At 45.7% G+C, this 25,054-nt stretch overlaps 1 protein-coding gene and 1 non-coding gene across 3 annotated transcripts; both read right to left on the bottom strand.

Moving 5' to 3' along the window:
* Positions 1 to 50: 50 nt before the first annotated feature.
* Positions 51 to 25,054, bottom strand: PHYKPL (5-phosphohydroxy-L-lysine phospho-lyase). 2 transcript variants are annotated; one of them, XM_068536474.1, is made up of 13 exons: positions 24,958 to 25,054; positions 23,983 to 24,101; positions 22,728 to 22,887; positions 19,385 to 19,459; positions 18,532 to 18,619; positions 18,338 to 18,454; positions 16,708 to 16,790; positions 16,226 to 16,451; positions 4,328 to 4,482; positions 3,828 to 3,917; positions 1,833 to 1,963; positions 733 to 810; positions 51 to 273 (listed from the first exon to the last, which is right to left on the bottom strand). In XM_068536474.1, the coding sequence occupies exons 1-12, from the start codon at positions 25,014 to 25,016 to the stop codon at positions 761 to 763; spliced, it is 1,353 nt and encodes a 450-aa protein (XP_068392575.1). In that variant the 5' UTR covers positions 25,017 to 25,054; the 3' UTR covers positions 51 to 273; positions 733 to 760. The 2 variants fall into 2 exon arrangements, with proteins under 2 accessions (XP_068392575.1, XP_068392576.1); XM_068536475.1 differs by lacking the exons at positions 16,708 to 16,790; positions 18,338 to 18,454 and having other exon boundaries at positions 18,506 to 18,619.
* TRNAG-GCC (transfer RNA glycine (anticodon GCC)) lies at positions 19,043 to 19,115 on the bottom strand. Its single transcript has one exon. It is a non-coding gene; the product is annotated as a tRNA-Gly (tRNA).

Consider the following 25,054-nt stretch of genomic DNA (forward strand, 5'->3'; position numbering starts at 1 on the left):
TAACTGCATCCTGTCAGGCATAAGCACACACTCTCCACATCTTTGGTTAGTTTCTTTTAATGACTTGGCCCTGCCTAGGACTTGTGCCCCTTTAAAGAAAAGTGGAGTGGCTCAGATATTGGGCAGCTATTCAAGGGGGTGAAGTACAATGAGGGTTACCACCCTCAGTGGGGTCACTGCCCCAGGGCAGTTCGAATCTGGAGCACCTTGGAACACCTGTCTTGACTTGCCATTGGAAATGGGATTCTCTCTCCCAGCAAAGACAGTGTGAACCTAAAGACAAGAGCAGACACACAAAGGGCCAGCTGGATCTGGGCAAGATGGTGCCCCTTCTGGTTTTAACAGCCCCCTGTGGCAGGGCCTATTTGTTGGCCTGACTGGAGCACCCCAAGTCTAGTGGCTGAGGCCTAAGATAGCTAGTTGTAAGACACAGCACTTGGCTGGGGGCTGCAGGTCGATAAAGCCTGGCAGGAGCTCTCCCATAGAGGAACCGGCTGGAGAAGGGAAGAAATAGCTATACTCTTTTCTCAGCCATCAAATGCAGACTTAAGTACTTCGGAGATTTTTCAGGGGTGGGGGATGGGGAAAGCCCAAGGCAGCCAGAGCCTCCCAGTATTAAAACTAACCTGTGGGAAGGGGACATCACTTGGAGCAAGAATGTTGAAGGAGCTACTAATGGATGATAAGGAACCCAGTTCTGGTTCTCTAGGAGCAAGAAGTAAGGCCACTTACCTAGAGGACACCCCTCAGCAGAGCTGCCTCAGGGCTGGAGCCTCAGTGTCTCACAACTTCTCACTTTCTCTTCCATGTCTGAAAAAGATGGTCAACATTTCTCCTCTGCTAAAGACTTCTGCCTTCAGTGTCCAGGCTTCTTGGATGGCAGTGTGGAGATTGGGCCCACTGGCCTGTCCAAGCCCACATCCCACCCTTTACCCATGTGTACAGGCCACCGCAGGGTTTAGCAACAATCTCCCAAGAGGACAAAACCAGCCCTCAGATTTCCTGAGGCTTCCAGGCTCAACTGAAGTCCCCTCTATACAGTAACTCCAAGCCAGTTCTGTGCCCAGTCAGCTTTTCCTCCGCAGGCTTCCTGAAAATACGTTCCCTTCCCCCGGCAGGTTCCGTACCACCTCCAGTTGTGTCTAGTAGGGACTGGCCTCAGCTCTAGAGACCTGGGGACAGCAGTGAAATAGCCTGGGGGCGGGGTGGGGGTGGTTGTAGCTGGGCTGCTCTGATATCTACCAGGAAGATAGCATTTTGCCTATTTTGGGGTCCCCCACTGAGCTCTGTACATGCAACATGGCCTCAGTGCATAGATGTGTCCAATTTGGTAATTACAGATTTCCTTGTAAGTGGATTTAGGGGAGAGCTTGACTTTCCTAAATGATTAGGAATGTGCAGAGGGATTTCATGTTGTGTTGAATCAGTCCAGGGTGCAAATCTCATTTCAGCCACTTAGCAGCTGAAAAAAGCAAAGCTCCTGCTACCTACATCTCAGGGAGGCTTTAAGGACACAATGGAATCTCCCATTAGTTCTGATAGTTGGGCTTAAAAGCCCAGCCCTGCTTCCCTTGTCCTGCATGCCACACTGGTGCCTGCCCAGGCAGGATGGGTGGTGGCTCAGTTCCCACCTATCCAGGGCTCAGATTTTTTGGGGGAACAGGCAGAAATAGGGGAGGCCTCCACTTCTTCAGCTCCCTACTCCCTGCACTGTTCAGAGGACACCTGGCTCAGCTGTTGCACCCCTGTCCCTGGGCATGCTGGGAGGTCCTAGCTCTAGGCTGGGTTCTAGAGACACAGTTATCAGCTGCCCCTTGGGTCTCCAGGCTCACCTGTAAGGATGGCATCCAGCTTTGCTACCACGTGTTGTGCGTTGTCCAGGCTGAAACACATCGGGGGCTTGAACTTCAGGACATTCCTCCCGGGGCCATCGGTGCTCAACAAAATGTAGTTTTCTTTCAGCCTGCAAGGATAGGACAAGGACACAGCAGGGCCTGCTGCCCACCAGCCAAGGGCACTTCACATGGGCCTTTCAGACCTTCCTCAGCCTGGCTTTGGCCTTGTGGGCGGGACTCCAGCCACACTGCCCTCAGAACCTTCCATAGGCCAGTTCCCACTAGGATACAGCCCTGGCCACCCCCTGCCAAACTCCTGCCCAACATTATGGCCCAGCATCAGAGGCCCCTGTCTGGGGTGCCCTGCATCTGGCCCTGAAACTGCTGCCCCGCCCGCCCCCCCCCCCACCCCCCCCGCAGGGGTCTTGCTTCATCCATCCCTGGAGCCCCAGTTGAAGCCAAGCTGAGATTGGCCACGGGGCTACAATGTGGACAGCAAGAGTTCCTGCATTTTTCATTTTAACATATGGTTTATGTGACGTCATATGGTTTACTTTTTATATGGAAAGTGTCCAATATTCACAGAGTAGTACAGTGAACCCATGGAGCCCTCACCTAGCTTCTAACTTCCCCGCCAACCCTTTCTCTACTCTGCCCACAGGTTATGTTGTAACCCCAGACAGGACTATCCAGTTTTAATTTCCAGTTCTTTTTGGAAGTTATTTAACGTTATCCTTGGTATCTAATAATTGTTTTTAATATTCCACATTTACACTTTTAACCTAGGAAGGTATTTTGGCCTCTGAGAGAAGGGGTCTGATGTGGCTGTATTTACACTCTCTGACCCTGCCCCCCCAGTTCTTTTTTATTTATTCCTCTTATGTAAGTCTTGTCAGGAGCAGGGTGTCCTCAGCCTGCCCCTGGCTCCTTTCTCGCATCCTAGTCTTCCCGGCACTGACAACATCTGTGCTAGAAAGATCAGGTTCTGGACTTTAAATACAGCTCTGCCTTTAGCAGGGTGACTGCCACTGAAACACCGTTCCACCTGGTTCCTGTTTCTTCACTGAACTGGAGAAACCACAGGGGTGGTTGTAAGGTGGAGGAGGTCAGGCTTGGCTGAGGATCTGACTCCCTCCTTCCCACAGACCATCCTGAATTTCTGAGTCTTGAGGCTCCCTGGGGGAAGGGGTGGGTGAGCTGGTGGATGTGCCCAACCAGCAGAGAGAAGGCAGGGGCTGGGCAGCCACGTAGGAGGGGTCAGCTTCAAAAACTGTGTGGAGAGAACGATTTTTACATCAATACTGTTTATGTGAATTCGAAACAGAATGACGCACATTTCACAACTTGAATAAGGACACGCATCAAACACTAGATGGGTTTTCCAAGGTGGGGGAAGGGGGTAGGAGTGAGGAATGGAAATAAAAAGGAAGTAACTAAAGAAGGGAAAGGGTCCTGGGGCTTGGGTCATGCCTGGGGTTCAAGTGAACATGCGAACCAGAACTGGGAGCGAGGGCTTCTGAGTCCTGAGATGCTGAGTCATCCAGACACTCCCCACCCAGACAAGGAACAGGAGTCCTATTTGAAAACCCTCTAGGAATGGGGAGTCTGGTTCTGCCACAATCCCAGGTGTGGCTCTGGAGAAGCTGCTTCCCTCGGGCAGCCTGGGGCTGTGAAATGCAGCGTTGGGGCTGCCGGGGTCTGAGAGCTCCTGCAGCTTTGGCATTCTTGGCAGAAGTGTCTGCTCAGACTGGGAATGGCCCGCACCCACCTGAAGCCTTTGCTGCCAGGCACTGGGTACAGAGCTGATAGGGCTGCTTTCTCTGTCCGCAGAGCCCAGTCAAAGGGGTGCACAGATTGGCAGCCCTCTAACCCAGAGGCTAAAAGCCGCCTCCTTCAGTCAACCCTGTGTGGGCCCAGCGTGCCCGGGAGGGGCAAGAGGGGAGCTCTTTCCCAGTCAGGGCCGTAGAAACAAGTTGTTCCAAGAGAAAATACCTGGACACCACATAGTCAGCCTCTTCAGTTGCTGGCATCCTTGTGGCCTCATCTTTGATCAGATCCACACCAATGAAGAGCCCAACGCCCCTGGAGCAGAAGGTGACATCTCAGGAGGCCAGGCCTGAGGGACCATGGCCCCTTGCTCTCACCCTCTGCCTGGGCCTCAGCCAAGCCCCTGTCAGAAAGCCCACCAGGGCTTGCACCTCTGCCTCCTGGGGAGGCTGAGAGCTGTAGGAACCCTTGGAGGGTGGTAAAACAGTTCCAGGAAGTAACTGTGATGGTGAGGGGCCCTCAACGTGGATAGAGGAAAGTTTGATCCTGGCTTCACCCCGCTCCTCCCTCCTGAGATGCCATCTTGGGCAACAGCACCTGTAGGTGCTTCAGTTCCTCCTCTGTGGAGTGGAGATAAAAGTTCCCACCATCTCAGGTGGTGATGAGGTGAGTGAAGGAACCACACCAGGCCCCTGGCAGGTGGTGACTGCTACCCTGAGCCTCACCTGATGTCCCCAAGGATGGGATGTTTGGCTTTCTGCTGTCCAAGGAGCTCCATTAGGAAGCTGCCCACAGAGGCAGCATGAGCCTGCAGCTGCTCCTTCTCCAAGACATCCAGGACGGCCAGCCCTACAGCACAGGACACTGGGCTGCCCCCAAACTAAGCCAGGGGACAAAGAGCATGTCAGGTGCTCAGCAGAGTGGGCCATGCCCCAGGGACTGTGAAGGGCAGCAGAACTGCCACACACATTGCAAAGGCAGTGAAGAGCACAGGCCTGAACCCCTCAGGGCTCAGCATGCTGGGCAGTAAATGGGGTTCTCAGGCCCCCATGGGTTGTCCCACCTTTCCAGGTGCTAATGTGACTGTAATCCAGGCCAAGTACCCCCAGGGGTGCAATAGGATCCCCAAGAACATGCAAAAATCAGAGGAGAGGATGTACTGGGCATTCCCACCCACACTGCTGTTTTTTGTCAAAAGGCTTCAGGGCCCCATCTCATGGACTGGACTCAGACCCACTGCATTGCACTGCCCATCACCTCTTTCAAGGAGGGTCAAGAGCAGCATGCCAGAGCCACACCCAGGAAAAGCCACTCTGTGTGGTTCCAGCTCACAGCTGCTGGCTAAGCCCAAGGCAGATTTTAGGGCGCAGAGCACAAGCTGCCTGTGAGCCAAATGCGGCCTGAGGATTCATTTTGTTTGGCTTGTGTAGCATAATTAAAAGTTTTGGATTAGGTGCTAATGTCTTAAGAAGAGACAACACAAAAATATGTCTGACTTAAAAACAAACCTAACCTATCTGGCTACATTGGCACTAGCTGTCCCCTTCAGGCACCCTGAGTGCTTTGACTCACTTCCTCCACCTGGCCCTGTAGGCGTCTGAGGACCTGCATTGCAGAGTCAGAAGGAAGGAGGTCTCCTGCAGACCATCTTTTTTTTTTTTTTTTTTTTAAACTATCTTAAAAAAACCACAAAACTTTATTGAGGTATAGTTTACATACAATAAACTGCATATATTTAAAGTGTATATAGTTCAGTGTGACTTGACAAATGTATATACCTGTGGAACCTCCACTACCATGAAAATACAAAACATTTCCATCATTCCCCAAAGTTCCTTGTGCTCCCATCCACTACTGGCCCAGGCAACCACTGACTTGCTTTCTGTCACTATAGTTTTGCCTTTTCTGGAATGTCATATGAATGGAATCACAAAATATGTAACCTTTTGTGCCTGGCTTCTGCTCAACATGTTTTTAAAATTCATCCATAATGTTGTGTGTATTGGTAATTTGTTCATTTTATGGCTGCATAGTATTCCATTGTATGGACACACTACAATTTGTTTATCCAAATTCCTGTTGATAGACCCTTGGGGCTTATTTTGATTTTTGGCTATTTACGAATAAAACTGTTATAAACATTTATAACAAGTCTTTTTGTTAACATACATTCTCATTTCTCTTGGGTAAATACCTAGGAGTGGAACTGCTGGATGGCTTGATAAATGTGTATTTAACTATATAAAAAATGTGAAACTGTTTTCCAAAGTCGTACCATATTACATTCCCACCATTAGTCTATGAAATCCCAGTAGCGCCACATCCTCAAAAACATTTGGAATTGTTGCATTTTTTAATTGCAGCCATTCTAATGGGTATGCCGTGGTATCCTGTAGACCATCTTGAAAATTTGCTTGCAGAACCTCATACTTGTGATCATAAAAAGCTTCCTAGGTGATTTGCTGTGAGGCAGCTTTCTGATATGCCCAAAGCAAATTATGTGTTGAGATGGACACGGGATGGATTGAGGCTACTTATTGCATATCATCAACTGTGAACTCGTTAAAAGGTTGTGTGTTCTACCCACAGCATCTTTGGTTTAGAATTGTGGCCTGGCCAAGATGCTGAACTAGCATAATAACATAGTTATCTGTTCTGAACTAGTTCATAACAGAACTAGTTCAGAAAAGGCAATATACAAACAACAACAAAAAGCATCAACAACAAACCATGAGGAGGGAAAATGATTTCCAATGTTGCCACATTATATTATTTAAAAATGTCTAGTTCTAAACAGAAAATTATGAATCATGAAAAGAAAGAAGAAAGCATGGCCCATATATGGGGTGGTGGTGGTGGTGGGGTGTGGATACAATCAATAGAAACTGTTCTGGAGGAAGCCCAGATGATGGCCTTATTAGACGAAGACTTTTTCTTTTTTTTTTAGACAAAGACTTTAAATCCGATATTATAAATATGCTTAAACACTAAAGGAAACCATATCTAAAGAATTAAAAGCTATGCATGAAAATGGTGTCTTGCCAAATGTGGAATATCAATAAAGAAATAGAAATTATAAAAAAGAACTAAATAGAAAGTCTGGAGTTGAAAAGCCCAGTAGCTGAAATGAAAAATTCACTAAGAGGCTCAACAGCAGATTTAATCAGGCAGATGAAAGAATCAGCAAACTTGAAGATATGTTGATTGAGACTGTCCAGTCTGAAAATCAGAAAGAAAAAAGAACAAAAAAAATGAACAGAGCCTCAGAGACCTGTGGAAAAGAAGCATACCAACATGTGCAAATAAGAAAATAAGAATTCCAGAAGGAGAGGAGAGGAAGGGGCAGAAAGAATCTCTGAAGAAACAATGGTCAAAAATTTACTAAATTTGATTAAACACCAAGATTAAACACCAAGATTAGATTGTTAGTAAACAATCTAAACATCCAAGGAACTCAATGAACTCCAAGTAGAATAAACAAGTTTCATACCTAGACACAACATAACCAAGGTACTGAAAGACAAGAACAAAGAGGGTGGGTAAATGGGTGAAGGTCGTCAAAGGTAAAAAAATTCCAGTTATAAAATAAATAAGTCACAGGGATGTAAGGTACAGCATGGTGACTATAGTTAATAATACTGGGGACTCCCCTGGTGGTCCAGTGGTTAAACTCTGTGCTTCCACTGCAGGGGGCTTGGGTTTGATCCCTGGTCAGGGAACTAAGATCCCACGTGCTGCACAGCACTGCCAGAACAAACAAACAAGCAATACTGTATTGTATATTTGAAAGTTACTAAGAGAGTAGACCTTAAAAGTTCTCATCACAAGAAAAAAAACTGTAACTTTACAGTGATGGATGTCAAGTAAACTTATTGTGGTTATCATTTTGCAATACACACAAATATTGACTCATTATATTATACACCTGCAACTAATATGATATTGTCTGTCAATTATACCTAAAAAAAAAAAAAGGACAAAGAGAGAATATTGAAATTAGCAAGAGAGAAGCAACTCATCATGTACAAGAGATTCTCAACAAGATTAATAGCTGATTCCTCATCAGAAACCCTAAAGGCCAGAAGGCAGTGGGATGACCTATTCAAAGTGATGAAAGAAAAATACTGTCAGTCCAGAATTCTATATAAAGTAAAAGTATCCTTCAAAGATAAAGGAGACAGGAATTCCCTGGTGGTCCAGTGGTTAGGACTCTGTGCTCTCACTGCCAAGGGCCCGGGTTCCATCCCTAGTTGGGGAACTAAAATCCAACATCCCACAAGATGCGTGGTGCAGAATAAAAAAGAAAGGAAAGAAAAGAAAGAAAGAAAGAGAAAGAAAGAAAGAGAGAAAAAGAGGAGAAACTAAGGTAGTTCTAGATAATGAAAAAACTGAAAAAAATTTGTCAGCAGCAGATCTACTTTACATGAAATACTAACAGTATTTCTTCAGGCTGAAATGAAAGGACATCAGACAGTAAATCAAATCCATATGAAGAAATAAAGAGCACTGGTAAAGACACAAGTAGGTTGAAAGCAAGAGAGTGAAGGTATGCCATGCAAACAGTAACCAAGAGAGCTGGGGTGGCTGTAGTAATATCAGACATAAAAGACTTGCAAGATTAAAATTGTTATTAGCAACACAGGAAAACATAATGATAAAAGAGTCAATCTATCAAAATGATATAACCACTACAAATACATATGTACTTAACAACAGAGCCCCCAAATACGTAAAGCAGAAAATGAACTGAAAGGAGAACTACAGAATTCAATAAGAATAGTTGGAGAGTTCAGTCTCTCATTTTCAATAATAAACAACTAGACAGAAGATCAACCAAGAAGTAGAAGGCTTGAACAACACTATACACCAAGATCTATACAGAACACTCCACTTCAAAAAAGCAGTATAAATACTCTTCTTGAGTGCACATGGAACATTCTCCAGGATAGACTATATATTAGGCTATAAAACAAGTGTTAATATATTTTAAAAGTCTGAAATCACAGAAAGTATCTTTCTCACCACAGTGGAATGAAGCTAGAAATAAATAACAGAACACTGAAAAACTAAAACTATATGTGAAAATTAAATAACATGCTTAAACAAACAATGGGTCAAAGAAGTCACAGGGAGATTAAAAAATATTTAGAGATAAATTAAAAAGAAAGCACAACAAACCCAAACTCATGGGATGTGGTAAAAGTAATGCTTACAGAAAACTTCATGTCTGTAAATACTTCTGTTAAAAAAAAATCTCAAATGAATATTTCCACCTTAAGAAAGTATAAAAAAGAAGAGCAAACTAAATCCAAAGCAAAAATAAAGGAAATCATAAAGACTACAGTGGAAATAAATAGAAATATAGAAAAACAATAGAAAAAAATCAACAAAACCAAAAGTTGATTCTTTGAGACAATCAACAAAATTGACAAACATTAGCTAGACTGACCAAGATAAAAAGAAGAGTCAAATTACTAAGATCAGGAATGAAAGCGGACACATCACTGCCAATCTTATACAAGTAAAAAGAAGTATAAGAGAATAATGTGAACAACTGTCTGTCAACAAGCTAGATAACTTAGATGAAATGAACAAATTCCTAGAAAGATAAAAAATATTGACACTGATTCGAGAAGAAATAGAAAATCTGAATAGACCTGTGGCAAGTAAAAAGAATGAGTTAGTAATAAAAAAATCCTCACAAAGCAAAGCCTAGAACCAGATGGCTTGCTTCACTGGTGAATTCTACCAAAACGTTGAAAGAATTACTACCAATCTTTCAGAAAGTCTTCCAGAAAATAGAAGAGGCATGAACACTTCTTGGATCATTCTTTGAGGCCAGTATTACCCTGATACCAAAACCAGACAACGATATCCCAAGAAAACTATAGATCAATATCTCTTAAGAACATAGATGTAAAAATCCTCAAAAATTACAATAGCAAACTTAATCTAGCAACATATAAAAAGGATTATACACCATGATCACGTGGGATTTATCTCAGCAATGTAAAGTTGGTTTGACATGTGAAAATCAAATAATGTAATAAACCATATTAATAGGATTAAGGACAAAAAATCACATGATCATTACAATAAACGAAGAAAAAGCATTTGACAAAACCCAACAGCCTTCATTATAAAAGCTCTCAACAAATTAGGAAAAAAGGGGAACTTCTTCAACCTGATAAAAGGCTTCTAAGCAAAACTCACAGCTGATATTATACTTAACAGTGAAAGACTGAACGTTTTCCCCTAAGATTAGGAACAAGACAAGATGTCTACTCTTGCCATTTGTAGTCAATATTGTACTGGAGGTTCTAGGGCAATTAGACAAGAAAAAGAAATAAAAGGCATTCAGAATGGAAAGGAACAAGTAAACCATTTCTATTCACAGATGATATAATTTGGTGCACAGAAAATTCTACAGAATCTATAAAAAACTATTAGAGCTAATAAATGCATTCAGTAAGGTTGCATGATACAAGATCGATATCCAAAAATCAATTGTATTTCTATATACCAGCAATGAAGCATCTTAAAGTGAAATGAAAAAAACAATTCCATTTATAAAAGGCATGAAAAAGAATACAATACTTAGGAGTAAATTTAACAAAAGTAGTTCAAGACTTTTACAGGGACTTCCCTGGAGGTCCAGTGGTTAAGACTCTGTGCTTCCACTGCAGGGGGTGTGGGTTCAATCCCTGCTCAGGGAACTAAGATCCTGCATGTGGTGCGGCCAAAAAAAAAAAAAAAGACTTTTACAATGAAAATTATGAACATGATTGAAAACAATTAAAGACCTCCATAAATGGACAGATATCTCATGTTTATGGATTATAAGACTTAATACTGTTAAGATGGCAATACCCTCCAAATTAATCTACAGATTCAATGCAATCTCTTATCAAACTCCAAGCTGCTTTTTTGGTAGAAATTGACAAGCTGATTATGAAAATTCATATTGAAATGCAAGGGACCCAGAATAGCCAAAACGATCTTCAAAAAGAAGAACAAAGACTGGAGGATTAACAGTTCCTGATTTCAAAACATACTACAAAGTATAGTAGTCTAGACTGTGTGCAACTGGCAGGAGGATAGATTTTTGATCAGTGGAACAGAACTGGAAGTTTACAAATAAACCATTAAATCCATACATTTGGGACTTCCCTGGTGGTCCAGTGGTTAAGAATCCACCTTCCAATGCAGGGGACGCAGGTTCAATCACTGATCGGGGAACTAAGATCCCACATGCCATGGGGCAACTAAGCCCATGTGCTAGATCTAGACCACGCGCACCACAACTAGAGAGCCTGAGCACCGCAACTACTGAGCCTGTGTGCTGCAATGAAAGATCCTGCATGCCACAACAAAGATCCCGTGTGCTGCAACTAAGACCCAATGCAGCCAAATAAATAAATAAATAAATAAATAAAAAATCCATGCATTTACGGTTGATTGATTTTTTAAAAAATTCATTTATTTAATTTTTGGCTGCATTGGGTCTTTCCTGCTGCACACGGATTTTCTCTAGTTGCTGAGAGCGGGGGCTACTCTTTGTTGCGGTGCGTGGGCTTCTCATTGTAGTGGCTTCTCTTGTTGCAGAGCACAGGCTCTAAGTGCGTGGGCTTCAGTAGCTGTGGCACACGGGCTTCAGTACTTGTGGCTCGTGGGCTCTAGAGTGCAGGCTCAGTAGTTGTGGCGCATGGGCTTAGTTGCTCCGCGGCATGTGGGATCTTCCCGGACCAGGGCTCGAACCCACGTCCCCTGCATTGGCAGGTGGATTCTTAACCACTGCACCACCAGGGAAGCCCTGGTTGATTGATTCTTGACAAGGGTGCCAAGACCATTCAATGGGATAAGATATAATAAAGAATAGTCTTTTCAGCAAAAGGTGTTGGGACAACTGGATATCTATATGCAAAGTTAAGTAACCCCACCTCATACCATATTTAAAAACTAGCTCAAAATGGATCCAATACCTAAATATAAGAACTAAAACTATAAAATTCTAGGAAGAAAACAGAGGTGTAAATCTTCATGACCTTTGATTAGGCAATGGTTTGTTAGCTATGACTCCAAAGTACAAGCAACCAAAGAAAAAATAAACTGGACTTCATCAAAATTAAAAACTTATGTGCTTCAAAGGATACTACCGAGAAAGTGAAAAGACACCTCAAATAATGGGAGAAAATACTTACAAATTATATATTTGGTAAGAATCTAGTATTTAGGATACATAAAGAACGCTTACAACTCAGCAAAAAAAGACAGGTAACCCAATTAAAAAATGTGCAAAGGACATATTCTTTGGAATATATATGTCACATATATTGGGGTACATATATATATATACACATACATATGTGTGTGTGTGTGTATATATATATATATATATATATGTATATATATATGTATATATATATGTATATATATATATAAATGGTGAATAAGCACATGAGAAGATTCTCAACACCTCTAGCCATCAGGCAAATGCAAATCATAATGAGATACCACTTCACACTCACTATGATGGCTATAATAAAAGAGAAAAAATAAATGCTGGAGAGGATATGGAGAAATTGGAACCCTCATACGTTGCATGTAAAGTGGTATAGCTGCTTGGAAAAAGTTTGTCGTTCCTCAAAAAGTTAAACTTAAGAGTTGCCATATGACCCAGCAATTCCACTCATAGGTAAGGTATACGCTCAAAAGAACTGAAAACATTCCATACAAAAACATCTACACTGAATGGTCAACTGCAGCATTATTCATAATAACCAAGGAGAGGAAACAACCAAAACATTAACTGAAGAATGGATAAATGAAACATGGTATACTCATACAATGGAACATTAATCATTCATAAAAAGGAATGAAGGACTGATTCATGCTATAGCATGGATGAACCTTGAAAACATTATGCTACGTGATAGAAGCCAGACACAAAAGGTCACATATTGTGTGACTGCATTTATGTGAAATGTCAAGAACAGGCAAATCCATGGAGACAGAAAGAAGGTTAGCGATTGCCAGTACTTGTAGAGAAAAGGCAATGGGGAGTGATTGCTAATGGGTATGGAGTTGCTTTTTGGGGTGATGAAAATGTACTACAACAATGAAAATTAAGACAGTGATAAAGGCTGAACAACTTGGTGAGTATACTACAAAAGACTGAATTGTACTTGAATTAAAAACCACTGAATTTGTATTTGAAAGAGTAAATTTTATAGTATGTGAATTATATCTCAACTAAAAAAGAATCAGTGATTTCAGCGTTTTTAACAGCAACACTGCATGCAAGGTGACAATGGAATACACTTTTTAAAATGAATCCATCAGCACTGACTTTATTTATTTAGGCCATGCCGCGTGGCATGCAGAATCTTAGTTCCCCGACCAGGGATTGAACCTGTGCCCCCTGGAGTGGAAGCGTGGAGTCTTAACCACTGGACAGCCAGGGAAGTCCCTGGAATATACTTTTACAGTAACTAGGACCTAGATTTTATTTTTAGCTAAAATAGTTAAATATGAGGGCCTGACACAAATACCCTTAGGCACAGAAGACCTCAGAAGGTTTGCAACATAAAGGCTTGCACTGAAAGGAATTTGGGATGAAATACTTGTAATACAGATACTTAAATAAAATAGGAAGGATTAAAAGACACAGAAAAGTATGGTAAACTGAAATTATAAATTAAGATGCTAGCAATAGGCCTAAATATATCAATAGTTACGTTAAATTTAAAGTCATTACTTTGAAGTCAAATATTAACAGATTTGGGCAAAAACCCAAATTCTAGATATATGCTGGTTAAAAGAAATACACCTAAAGCATGAGCACACAAGGCTGAAAATAGAAGGGTGGAAAATAATACATTGGGTAATTGATAGTCAAAAGAAAGCTGACTTAGCTTTATAATATCAGATAAAATAAACTTTAAGACCAAAAACATCATTAGGAATGGAAAAGATTACTCCATATGATAAAAGACTCAATTCTTGAGAAACTGCACAGCCACATGCAAAAGAATGAAACTGGACCACTATTTTATACCATACACCAAAAATTAACTCAAAATGGACTGAAGATTTGAATGTAAGACATGAAATCATAAAACTCCTAAAGAAAACAGAGGCGGTAAGCTCCTTGACATTGGTCTTGGCAATGATTTTTTGGATTTGACACTGAAAGCAAAGGTAACAAAAGCAAAAATAAACAAGTGGGACTACATCAAACTAAAAAGCTCTGCACAGCAAATCATCAACAAAATGAAAAGCAATCAACTGACTGGGAGGAAATATTTGCAAATCATGTATCTGATAAGGAGCTAATATCCAAAATATATAAAGAATTCATGTAACTCGGTAGCAAAAAACAAAGCAATACAATTAAAAATTGGGTAGAGGGGCTTCCCTGGCGGCGCAGTGGTTAAGAATCCACCTGCCAATGCAGGGGACACGGGTTCAAGCTCTGGTCCAGGAAGATCCCACATGCCACGGAGCAACTAAGCCCGTGCGCCACAACTACTGAACCCACGTGCCACAGCTACTGAAGCCTGTGCGCCTAGAGCCTGTGCTCTGCAACAAGAGAAGCCACCACAATGAGAAGCCTGTGTACGTCAACAAAGAGTAGCCCCCACTCGCCGCAACTAGAGAAAGCCCGCACACAGCAACGAAGACCCAACACAGCCAAAAATAAATAAATTAAATAAATAAATTTTTTAAAAAATTGGGTAGGAGATCTGAATATACATTTTTCCAAAGAAGACATACAGATGGCTAACAGGTACACGAAAAGGTGCTCAACACCACTAATCGTCAGGGCAATGCAAATCAAAACCACAATGAGATGTCACCTCACACCTGTTAGAATGGCTATTATCAAAAAGACCAGAAATAACAAGTGTTGGCAAGGTTGTGGAGAAAAAGGAATCCTTGTGCATTGTTGGTGGGAATGTACATTGGTGCAGCCACTATGGAAAACAGTATGGAGGTTACTCAAAAAACTAAAAATAGAACTACCATGTGATCCACCAATTCCACTTTGGATATTTATCTGAAGGAACTGAAAATACTATCTTAAACAGCTATCTGCAACCCTACAGTCATGGCAGAATTATTTACAATAGTCAAGATATGTATCTGTTGATTGATGAATGGAATATATATATATATATATATATATATATATATATATATATATATATATATATATATATATATGTATATATATATATATAAATATATATAAATATATATAAAATTCAGCCCTAAAAAAGAAGGAAATCTTGCCATTTGCAACAAGATGCTTTCATTTCTTAAGGGCATTATGCTAAGTGAAATAAATCTGACAGAGAAGACAAATACCATATTATTCCACTTATATGTGGAATCAAAGAAAACCAAAAACCAAACACCCAAAAAACTCTGAACTTTTAGATACAGAGAACAGATTGGTGATTGCCAGAGGTGGGGGTGGGCAAAATGGGTGAAGGGGGTCAAAAGGTACAAACTTTCAGGTATAAAATAATTAAGTCCCAGGGACGTAATGTACAGCATAGTGACTGTAGTTAATAATACTGTATTGTAAGTTGAAAGCTGCTAAGAGAATAGATCTTAAAGGTTCTCATCATAAGAAAAAAAAAAACTGTAACCATGTATGGTGATGGATGTTAACTAGACTTATCGTGGTGATCACACTATATATACATATATACACATATATATATATACACACATATATACATACACACAAAGTATTGTATCATTACGTTGTACACCTGCAATCAATATAATGTTATATGTCAATTATACCTCAATCAAGAAAAAGATTCAATTCCCAATGAACATACAGAAATAAAAATATATATATACTGGGAATTCCCTGGCAGTCCAGCGGTTAGGACTCCATGCTTCCACTGCCGAGGGCACAGGTTCAATCCCTGGTCGGGGAAGTGAGATCCCACAAGCCAAGCAGCGCGGCCAAAAAAAACCAAAAGTATATATATATACTACTTAATATTATTAAGTAGTATATATATTACTTAATAGCCTCACAATATATGAAGCAAAAATTAACAGTATTACAAGAAAAAAACTGATTTTTCATCATAGTGTGAGATTTAAACACACAGTTCTAAATTATTAACAGGTTAAGTAGGAAAAAAAAAAATCCAGTAAGAATACAGAAGATTCAAACAACACAATTAACAAGTGTGACCTAAGAGACATTCAGAGAGTCTGGCAAACAACATTTAGAGAACCCACAATTTCCCAAGAACATGTAGAACAATCACGTACCAGATCACCTCAACACATTTTACAGAATAAGTATCAAAAGAGTAAGTGGCAGTAAGTCAGAAGTTAACAAAAAGATTTGAAAAAACTAGAATCGAATGATAATGCAGTGGTTCTCAAACTTTTGGTCTTAGAATTCCCTTACACTCTCAAAAACTTGTGAGGAAGCCAAAGAGCTTTTGTTTATATGGGTTATATCTATTTATATTTACTGTAATATTTATGATAAAACAACTATATTTACAAAAAAATTAGTGAGTAGTAGTGGCCTTGTTTGTACAGAAGCCACCATGGTGCTTCCTGGCCCTGGAGCCTTCACTCACCGTGTTGAAGTACTCGACGCCGGTGGCTTCAAATGCCCTCGCCACAGCTTGTGTTGTGGCCACACAGGCTACAGGGTGGCCATTGCCAATGGACTTGCCCATGGTGACAATGTCGGGGACAAAGTCCTCCCCCTGCAGCTGGAAGGCCCAGAAGTGCTTGCCTACTCGGCCAAAGCCCACTTGAATCTCGTCTGCAACAAAGACCCCTCCGGCCCTGCGGATGTGCCTGTGGCAGAGGACACACGGCTGATGGGGGATTCTGGTGAGAGGGAGCAGACCAGGAGCTGGGAGGTCTTGGGACTCTGAATCCTGGCTTTGCCATCAGTAAGGTGGGGACCTTATGCAGATAGCTGGCCTTCTTGGAGCCACTATTTCTTCAGGGGCTTTGTCTGACAATTCTGGCAAACAGGCCAGGCTGAGGTTCGAATTTGGAACAAAGGCTGGCAAACCCCACCCTGGGGCAGCCTCTCCCACCTACTCACCCTGCCACTTCTGGGAAGTAGCCAGCAGGGGGAATGATCTGCCCTCCCACACTGGGCAGAGACTCAGCAAAGAACGCTGCAATCTGTGGAGGAGAAGGGAACGGCACTGCGGAGGGGCTGAGCTGCAAGCTGAGCACGTCCGCTGATGCTGGCTCAGTGCTGGCTCCAAACATGATGAGTTACTGTCCGCACTGTGCCCCCACTTTAGGCTCCACATCACACCTGAGGGTCTGTGACATAGTTTTTTCAGGCCTTGAACCAATTCTTACCACCTGGATGCCTCCAGACCCCCTGTACTTAGCATGCTCCAGATGAAATCCACTGACTTCTCCCCCATAAGCCTGTTCCTTCCCTTCTCCCATATGGTGAGTCCCATCCCTCCCAACTAGGACAGAAATCTGGCCCCATCCTTGATCCAGCCTCCTTCTTCATCTGTCAGTCAGCACAGCCTCTGACTCTATCCCTGTAACGTCTTTGCACCCACTCCTTCCCCTCCCCGCTGGATACTCCTGCCTCCTGGCAGATCTGCCAGTTTCTGCCTTGGCCTCCTGCCTTCTAACTGGACACCTCTTCCAATCCACCCTCCACTGGCCACCAGGGTGATGCCTCAATGTAGACACTGAGCTCATCACTGTCCTGTTTAAAACCCTTCACTGACCCTTTTGCTTACAGCAATGACTTCCAAACTGTGTTCTGCCTTGGAGCTGCTTCAGAGGCTACTGCTGGGATGAAGGAAGGACTGACGGGGTGGGAAACCGGTCACCCACCCATGCTGCCACCACAGCAATCTCTTTTTTGGTTTTACATAAGTAGGTGCAGAGCATCTGAAATACATGGGCCAGGCTTCCTGGATCTGGCTCTGCCAACCTTTCTGGCCTGTCTTTGCTATATATCCTGTGTTCAGTTGTCACTCCTTCAGCAAAGCCTTCTAGAGAGCCCTCATACCAATCACCAGCTGCCTCCCCTCTACTGTTGCCATGGCTGCTGCTCTTCCAGGGTATGACACATCTCTCCTGTCTCTGCCCCAGAATCCATCTCTATTACGCTGCCCTGGGTGGGTCTCCCCATTGCTCACTCGGGCCAACAGGGCCTCCTCATGTCACCTGCCCTCAGACTGGCCCCATTCAAGTGCATCCCCTGGTCCTATTACCTTCTCTCTTAAAACTCTATAAAGGTCCCCCATGGCCTCTAGCCCCTCAGCTAAAGGGGCACTTGCAGTCCGCGGGCCTATGGTCCTGCCTGCTTCTCTAGGTTCATCTCCTGCCGGCTCAGCCTGGCCCCATACTCACATGGTTCCTGCACAGGCCGCCACTCTGTTGAGGATGCGTTTCCTTGTCTACCCCCGACCCCGCCTTGAGTGGCTAACTCCTACTCACCTTATATTACTAAAATCAGGCAGCACCCCCTCCACGGGCCCACCATCACACACACACCAGTCCAGCTTGGGCCCCTGGAGTCCAGTAACGCCCAGGACATATCTCTACCTAAACTCTCTGCTGAGCACTTAATCCCCCTACTAGACTCCCAAAGGGCAGGCCCTGGTTCCAATTTCTCTCAGGGTTCCCAAGATCCAGTCCAGGGCTGGCAACATTTGCTGTTTGCTGGACCAGACCTGCGTGGATGTGGTTACCTTCCTGCCCTTCTCCTGTGCACTGCCGACCACACGTTTCACCTCGCTGGCATAGGCCACAGCTGGATTGGGGTGGTCCTCCCGGTAGGGGCCCCGGTAGGTGTCTGGGAGAGGTGCCTGTGGGGAGTGACAGCGCCATGTCATCCAGGCTGAGGCGCAAGCACCGACCTGTTGCCAACTTGAGCAGTGCATACCACGTGGACCCACTCCTTCTGGCCGTCCAGGTCCCGGAACTTGTAGGGGCTGATGTCGATCAGGGAGCTCAGGTGACCATGATAAGCACTGGGGAGGAGAGGGGAGAGTGGGCTCAGGCCCAGGTGTCATGTACTCCCTGGCCTGGCCCTGACAACTGTCTATCCACCTAAGGAAACACTCAGGGAAGACCAACCTTTCAGACACAGCCTGAGTCCTAGGGCCAGGGACGAGCACAGGCCTTGGAGTCAGCGAGCCTTCCTCCAAGGCCACTTACTAGCTATGTAACGGTGGCTAATCGTTAAAATCTTTGGGCTCAGTTCCCTCCTCTGTAAAGTTGGGGGGGGGGTGGTGTTTCTCCTTCATGGTTGTAATGAACCTTAAATGTGATAATGCTCTAACCCTGGGCCTGGGTCTTGTGCACAGCAGATACTCAGTACAATGGGAGCTACTGTTGGAACATTTTTTATTTTTTTATCTTTTGGCCGTGCCACACGGCATGTGGGATCTTAGTTCCCCGACCAGGGATTGAACCCGCGCCCCCTGCATTGGCAGTGCAGAGTCCTAACCACTGGCCCACCAGGGAAGTCCCTGCACCAGTTTTAATACCTAATATGTGGGACCAACTCTCACCACCTTATAAAGCATTTTCTGCTCCCCAGAAGCTGCCACCACGGAAGAGACGCCAGGGGGAAAGAGACGCCTGGTGTGTGCGTGGGGGGTGTCTCTGTGGCCAGGTCCTCATGATCCTCTCCAGGCCCAGGCTCCTCATCTTTCCTGCCCAAGGCACCCAAAATCAGAGCCTCACTGATCCCCAATAAGCAGCAGGCCCACGCTTCTGGAAATGGCACTTACTGATCTAATACCACCACGTCCCAGTGTCCTGTGTATTGGCGCGCCAGCCTCAGGGCCAGGTCGTTGGCTTCTGACCTATGACAGAAAAAGTGGATACTGCTTGGACAGCTGTCCAAGGGCTTTCCCTCCAGGATAACTGCTTTCTACAGAGAAACCTGGAGGGAAGGAGGAGCCCTTCCAGCAGCAAGAAGATTCTTAGGACACCATTCATTAGTCATTCACTTATTCATTCAGTAAATATTTATCAAATGCCTTCAATGTGCTAGGAGCTGGGGGCGAAAACAGTAAGTAAAACAGGCAGGCTCTGGCCCTCCTGGAACTTACATTCTACTATGTGTCATGAAAGCCAAAAAACAAAGACAGAATGATCATTTGGTAAGTGCTACAATGGACACAGGGTGCCGAGAGAACCAGGTGGGGCCCTACCTTAGATAAGGGGTGTTATGGGCTGAATCGTGTTTCCCCAAATTTATGTGTTGAAGCCCTAACTCCCAGTATCTCAGAATGTGATTGTATTTAGAGACAGGGCCTTTAAAGAGGTGATTAAGTTAAAATGAGGCCATCTGGGTGGCCCTAATCCAATACAACTGGTCACTTTGTAAGAAGACATTTGGACACACAGGGAGACACCCGGGGGTGTGCATGCTCGGAAGAAAGGCCATGTGAAGACAGTGAGAAAGTGGCCACCTGCAACCAAGGAGAGAGGCCTCAACGAAACCAAATCTGCCAGCACCTTGATCTTGGATTCTGACTTCCAGAACTGTGGGACAATAAATTTGTGTTTAAGCCACCTTGTCTATAGTATTTTGTTATGGCGGCCAGAACAGACTAAGGCCACACCTGTAGAGTCCTGAGGGTGAAGTTTCTAGGCAGAGTGAGCAGCACACACAAACACCTTGCGAAGGAAAGTTGCTCAGGGAACCACAAGAAGACAAGGGAGGCCAGGGGCAGCATGAGAGAGGAAGTGGGGAGACAGGCAGGACTGCAGAAGGAGCCTGGATTTTCTTCTCAGTGTCATGTGAAGCTACTGAAAAGTTTTAATCAGAGAAGGGGCATGATTCAGCTCCCATATGAGAAGGAAGCCTCTCTGTGTATATAATGGAGTAGAAGGGAATTCAAGTGCAAGTGAGGAGACCTAGAAGGAGGACACGAAGGTGAGAGCAGGTAGTGACCACGCAGACAGAGAGGTGGATGGGGTTAGGAGACAACCTGGAGACAGACAAGGCAAGCCTGATGCAGGACTGGGAGGAGGCTGCGTTTCTACCTTGAGCAGAGGCGCAGACGGTGCTGCCATTTGCCAGGACAGATAGGGTGAGGGAGGGCCAGTCTTCTTGGGAAAGTCTGGGGTAGGTGCCTGAGAATGTCAGGGAGAGCCAGTGCCATGGTCCCACACCAGGTGTTAGCGAAGACAACTCTTTCTTTTCTTTTTTTAAAAAATAAATTTATTTATTTTATTTATTTATTTTTAGCTGCATTGGGTCTTTGTTGCTGCGCACGGGCTTTCTCTAGTTGCAGCAAGCGGGGGCTACTCTTTGTTGTGGTGCGCGGGCTTCTCATTGCGGTGGCTTCTCTTGCTGCGGAGCATGGGCTCTAGGCGTGCGGGCTTCAGCAGTTGCAGCACGTGGGCTCAGTATTTGTGGCTCGTGGGCTCTAGAGCACAGGCTCAGTAGTTGTGGCTCATGGGGTTAGTTGCTCCGCGGCATGTGGGATCTTCCCGGACCAGGGATAGAAGCCGTGTCCCCTGCACTGGCAGGCGGATTCTTAACCACTGCGCCACCAGGGAAGCCCGACGATCAACTCCTGATGTCTTTTGGACAGGTGACGTTAGACCTGTTCCAAAGTCAAGTGGGCAGTTAGAACCTTGAGGCTGGAACACATGGGAAACATCTGGGTTTAAGATACAAATTTGGGGGACTTCCCTGGTGGTCCAGTCGTTAAGACTCCACACTCCCAATGCAGGGGGCCCAGGTTTGATCCCTGGTCAGGGAACTAGATCTCACATGTCGCAACTAAAGATCCCGCACGCCGCAACGAAGATCCCGCGTGCTGCAACTAATACCTGGCACAGCCAAATAAATAAATAAATAATTAAAAAAAAAAAGATACAAAGTTGGGAGTCACCAGCACGGGGATGATATGTAATACACGGGAATGGATGAGGTCAGCAAGGCAGAGGGCTCAGAGAGGAGCAGCCCTGAGGAATAGAGTAGGAAGAATCGGCATAGGAGATGGGGGAGTGGCCAGGAGCTGGCAGAAAACCAGAAGCATGAAATGTTCTGGAAGCAAGATCAGAAAGCATTTCCAGAGAGAGTGGTAACTTAGTCAATATTACTGAGAGACAGGAAGACAAAGGCAGCAAAGAGACCAGGTCCCCGCACTGCTTCAATGCCTCATAATTCTCTGTACTTTTCTCTCCCAGGCACACTGGGCTGGTTCTGTGTACACGCCATCATCTGCCATTTCTGCCTCCACTGCTACTCCCAGTGTAGCATAACCTATCACCGGCCACTAAACTGGTGCCTAATGGTGTTCATTCTTGCTTTCCTCCAGTCCTGATGACATCACTTACCTGCTTAAAACCCTCTCATGGCTTCCCAATGCTCTTAGGATACACAGATTCCTCACTTGACCAATAAAGCCCTGGGTGACGGGCCCTGCCTCCCTCCTCAGTGTCCCCAGGCTCCCACCCTTTGCCCTCCATCACTGGCTGCCTTTCAGCTCATGTGTGCTGGGGTGCAAATATTCTTCCTGCCACAGGACCTCTGCACAGGCTGTTCCGTGTGGTGACTCTGACAAGAACACTTTCAATGGAGCGGGCAGCACCCTACCTTCCTCCTCATCTAGCTATCCCCTAGTCAGCTCTTAGCCTAACATCACTTCTTCAGGGGCACCTTCCCCGATCCTCTCAGAGCAGGCCAGGTCACCCCACTGCTTCTATGCCTCATTATTCTCTGTAGTTTTCCTCCAGACAATGACTCCTCTTTGTAATTCTGTATTTCTTTGAAGCATCTTTGACGTTTCTGTTCCTTACAGAGCAGGGATTTTGGCTGTAGCTCCCAGCACTGTGCCTGTGTATGCATAAAGCAGAAATAAAGGAACATATTACCTTGGTAAGCCCCAACAATGATCTTAGAAGAGAGGTAATGGCACCCCTTACAAAGAGAACAGGAAAGTGGATCTGACAGAGAAGCAGCGGGGCCTGCAGCTAGGAAGCGTGGGTGCCTGGCCCACTGAGGGCTGCCTCTCCCCACACCCCGTCGGCTACACGATGCTATGCCCATGTGAGCAAATCTCTCCATCGTTGTCTCATCCTTTTGCTGGGGGCTGGCCACAGTGCACTTACCCAGAATTCAGGAAATAAAACACACAGAGCTTCTCCGGTAGGGTCTCGGACAGCCTCTGTGCGTAATCCACGATGTTGTCGTGCAGGTACCGGCTGTTGGTGTTGAGCACCTGGTTCTGTTCGTGTGCTGCTTGGACCACGAGAGGGTGGCAGTGCCCAACTGCAAGAGGGCCACCTCCATCACACAGCCGGCCCCACTCAGCCAATCCCTCCGGGCCTCTCCCAGCCCCAATCTGTGAACCCAACTAGAGGAGATGCAGTTATAGAGGCAGAGGTACAGAGGAAAGACGGGAGTCTGAAGACAGAGGGGGCGAGACAGAGGTGCCAGTCTGGAAAGGGAGACCTAGAAAGGAGTCCCTGAGCTTCTGGCAGAAGGCAAAGTTCTCTGGCAGAAACCTGATCTCGAAAACCCTTGTTCTTTAGGAAGCTTCTTGAGGCCTTCTGCTCGACAAAGACAGGGGTGTGGGATTTGGGGGCTGGACAGTGGGTAGGGGTGTCGTCAGTGGCTTGACTTCACCAGTCAGGGGGCCTGGAAGTAATGATGGCCAATGGCCAAGGATTATGATAAGAGAATGAAGATGACTGGGTGCTCACCAAGTGCCAGGCACACTCAAAGCAAGTTACATGAATTAACTCACTTAGTCCCCCAAAACAACTGGAGGTGCATACCAAGTATTATCATGTTCATTTTGCAGATGAGCAAACTGAGGCACAGAGACTTAAACTTGCCACAAAGTTAGCAAGTGGAGGACAGGGATATGAACCCAGGCAGTCTGGAACTAGAGCCCCTGCTTTCAACTCTACTAACCTCCAATTTCCCTGCTGAGTCACTGGACTCCCTTTCCTTCCACCAGCTTTGGTGGCCTCATCTGGATAACTGAATTCCTACCTCAGTTTCCTTGTCCAGGACCTGAGATGATCACCTGGGCTGAAGCCTTGCCATGACTGCCAAGGCTCGGCCAGGGTCCTGTTGGGTTGCTGGCCATGGCTGGGCCGACTGCTGTTCTCTGAGCTCACCATCAGTCCCAAATGGAAGTGGACCCTTAGACTTAGGTCTCTGACTCCTGCTGATTTAGCAGAGCTACTGCTTGGAAACTTCTACAGCTACCCCAGAAAGACTGGGTCTCCTCTGCACATGGATGCTGGCTAAGCAGAACCTGAGTTCTCTGTACCTCTCTGAACCTCAGGATCACCCTTGGACCAGGTTCACAGTGTTGGCATCCTTTCCTGCCCCATCTTGAGGTATGATACTGACCGTGAGCCACATTGTTGATGCAATCGATGTATTCTGCCCCCTGTTCATCGTACATGTACTGCCCTTGGCCCCGGACAATCTTAATAGGATCTTCAGGAAAAAAGAGTCTGCAGGAATTGCTGTGGGGACAGACAACGAATGGACAGCCATGTCTGAAGACCGGAAGGGAGAAATCCACCCATCACAGGCCTCCCCCTACCCTTTCCCAGTTTCTGGAAAGGACAAAAGCTTGAAAGGCAAGTTGTTGTGTCCCTGCCTCCACTCCCCCCACTCCACAGGTGGCTGGAAAGGAGAAAAAGGATGGGGTAAGAAGTTGCTGAAACAAATTGTTTCTTAAGTCATTTGAAGGCTATGTGGCTTCATTCATTTCCACATGTGCCCACTGAGTCGCTTGGGTCCCGGGAAAAGGTGACTGCTCCAGACCCACACGGGCTCCCGAAGGCAGCGTCTCTTTGCTGGGATGAGTGAGGAGGGCACCACCATTTGGTGGCTGGCTCTCGGCCCTAAACGGGTCCTTGCCTGCCAAGCCTGCTGCCCTGCTGGGGGCCAGCCCCAGGCTCTAGTCCAAGGCTGCCTCATGCCCCACGTCCCACCGAGAGCCCCTCAGACACAGGTCAAGGGCAGACTTTCTCTAAGGTTGCCTGTGAGCCGACACCCCACCCCACCCTTCGTCTGGACTTTCAGTCCCTTCCTGGGTCACTCCCGAGCCGGGCCCAGGTCCGGAGGGCGGGCCACCACTGGGCGAGGCCTTCCCAGGAGCCCGGCTGCGGCTGCGGCTGCGGGGGTGGATAAGACGCTGCGGGGGAGGCGCGGGATGCGACCTCCGAGACAGGCTGAGCGCGGCTGGGTCTCAGGGGCCAGAGGCGCCGGAACCGGGATAGGCCGCGCGAGGCCGCGGGGGCTGGGGCCTGTAGGCTCGCGCCGGACGTGCCTGCCTTGTGCGCGCCCCCCCGCCCCGCGTCGCCGTCTCGGTACCTGAGTAGCCGCCTCCTCAGGGCCAGAGTCGCGGCCTTCCCGCGAGGATCAGTGGCCATGGCGCCCGCCAGCACTCACTCTGAGACACTGCTCGGAG

This window comes from Eschrichtius robustus, chromosome 2, assembly GCF_028021215.1.
Source record: "Eschrichtius robustus isolate mEscRob2 chromosome 2, mEscRob2.pri, whole genome shotgun sequence".
NCBI lineage: Eukaryota > Metazoa > Chordata > Mammalia > Artiodactyla > Eschrichtiidae > Eschrichtius > Eschrichtius robustus.

What these genes read in the sequence shown, in the direction of transcription:
- PHYKPL (XM_068536474.1), bottom strand. Translation starts at nt 25,016, where the DNA reads ATGGCCACTGATCCTCGCGGGAAGGCCGCGACTCTGGCCCTGAGGAGG. An exon ending in CATCAACAATGTGGCTCACG is followed by an intron (nt 22,888 to 23,982) that starts GTCAGTATCATA and finishes GCCCTCTTGCAG; the next exon opens with TTGGGCACTGCCACCCTCTC. An exon ending in GCTGACTATGTGGTGTCCAG is followed by an intron (nt 1,964 to 3,827) that starts GTATTTTCTCTT and finishes CTATCCTTGCAG; the next exon opens with GCTGAAAGAAAACTACATTT.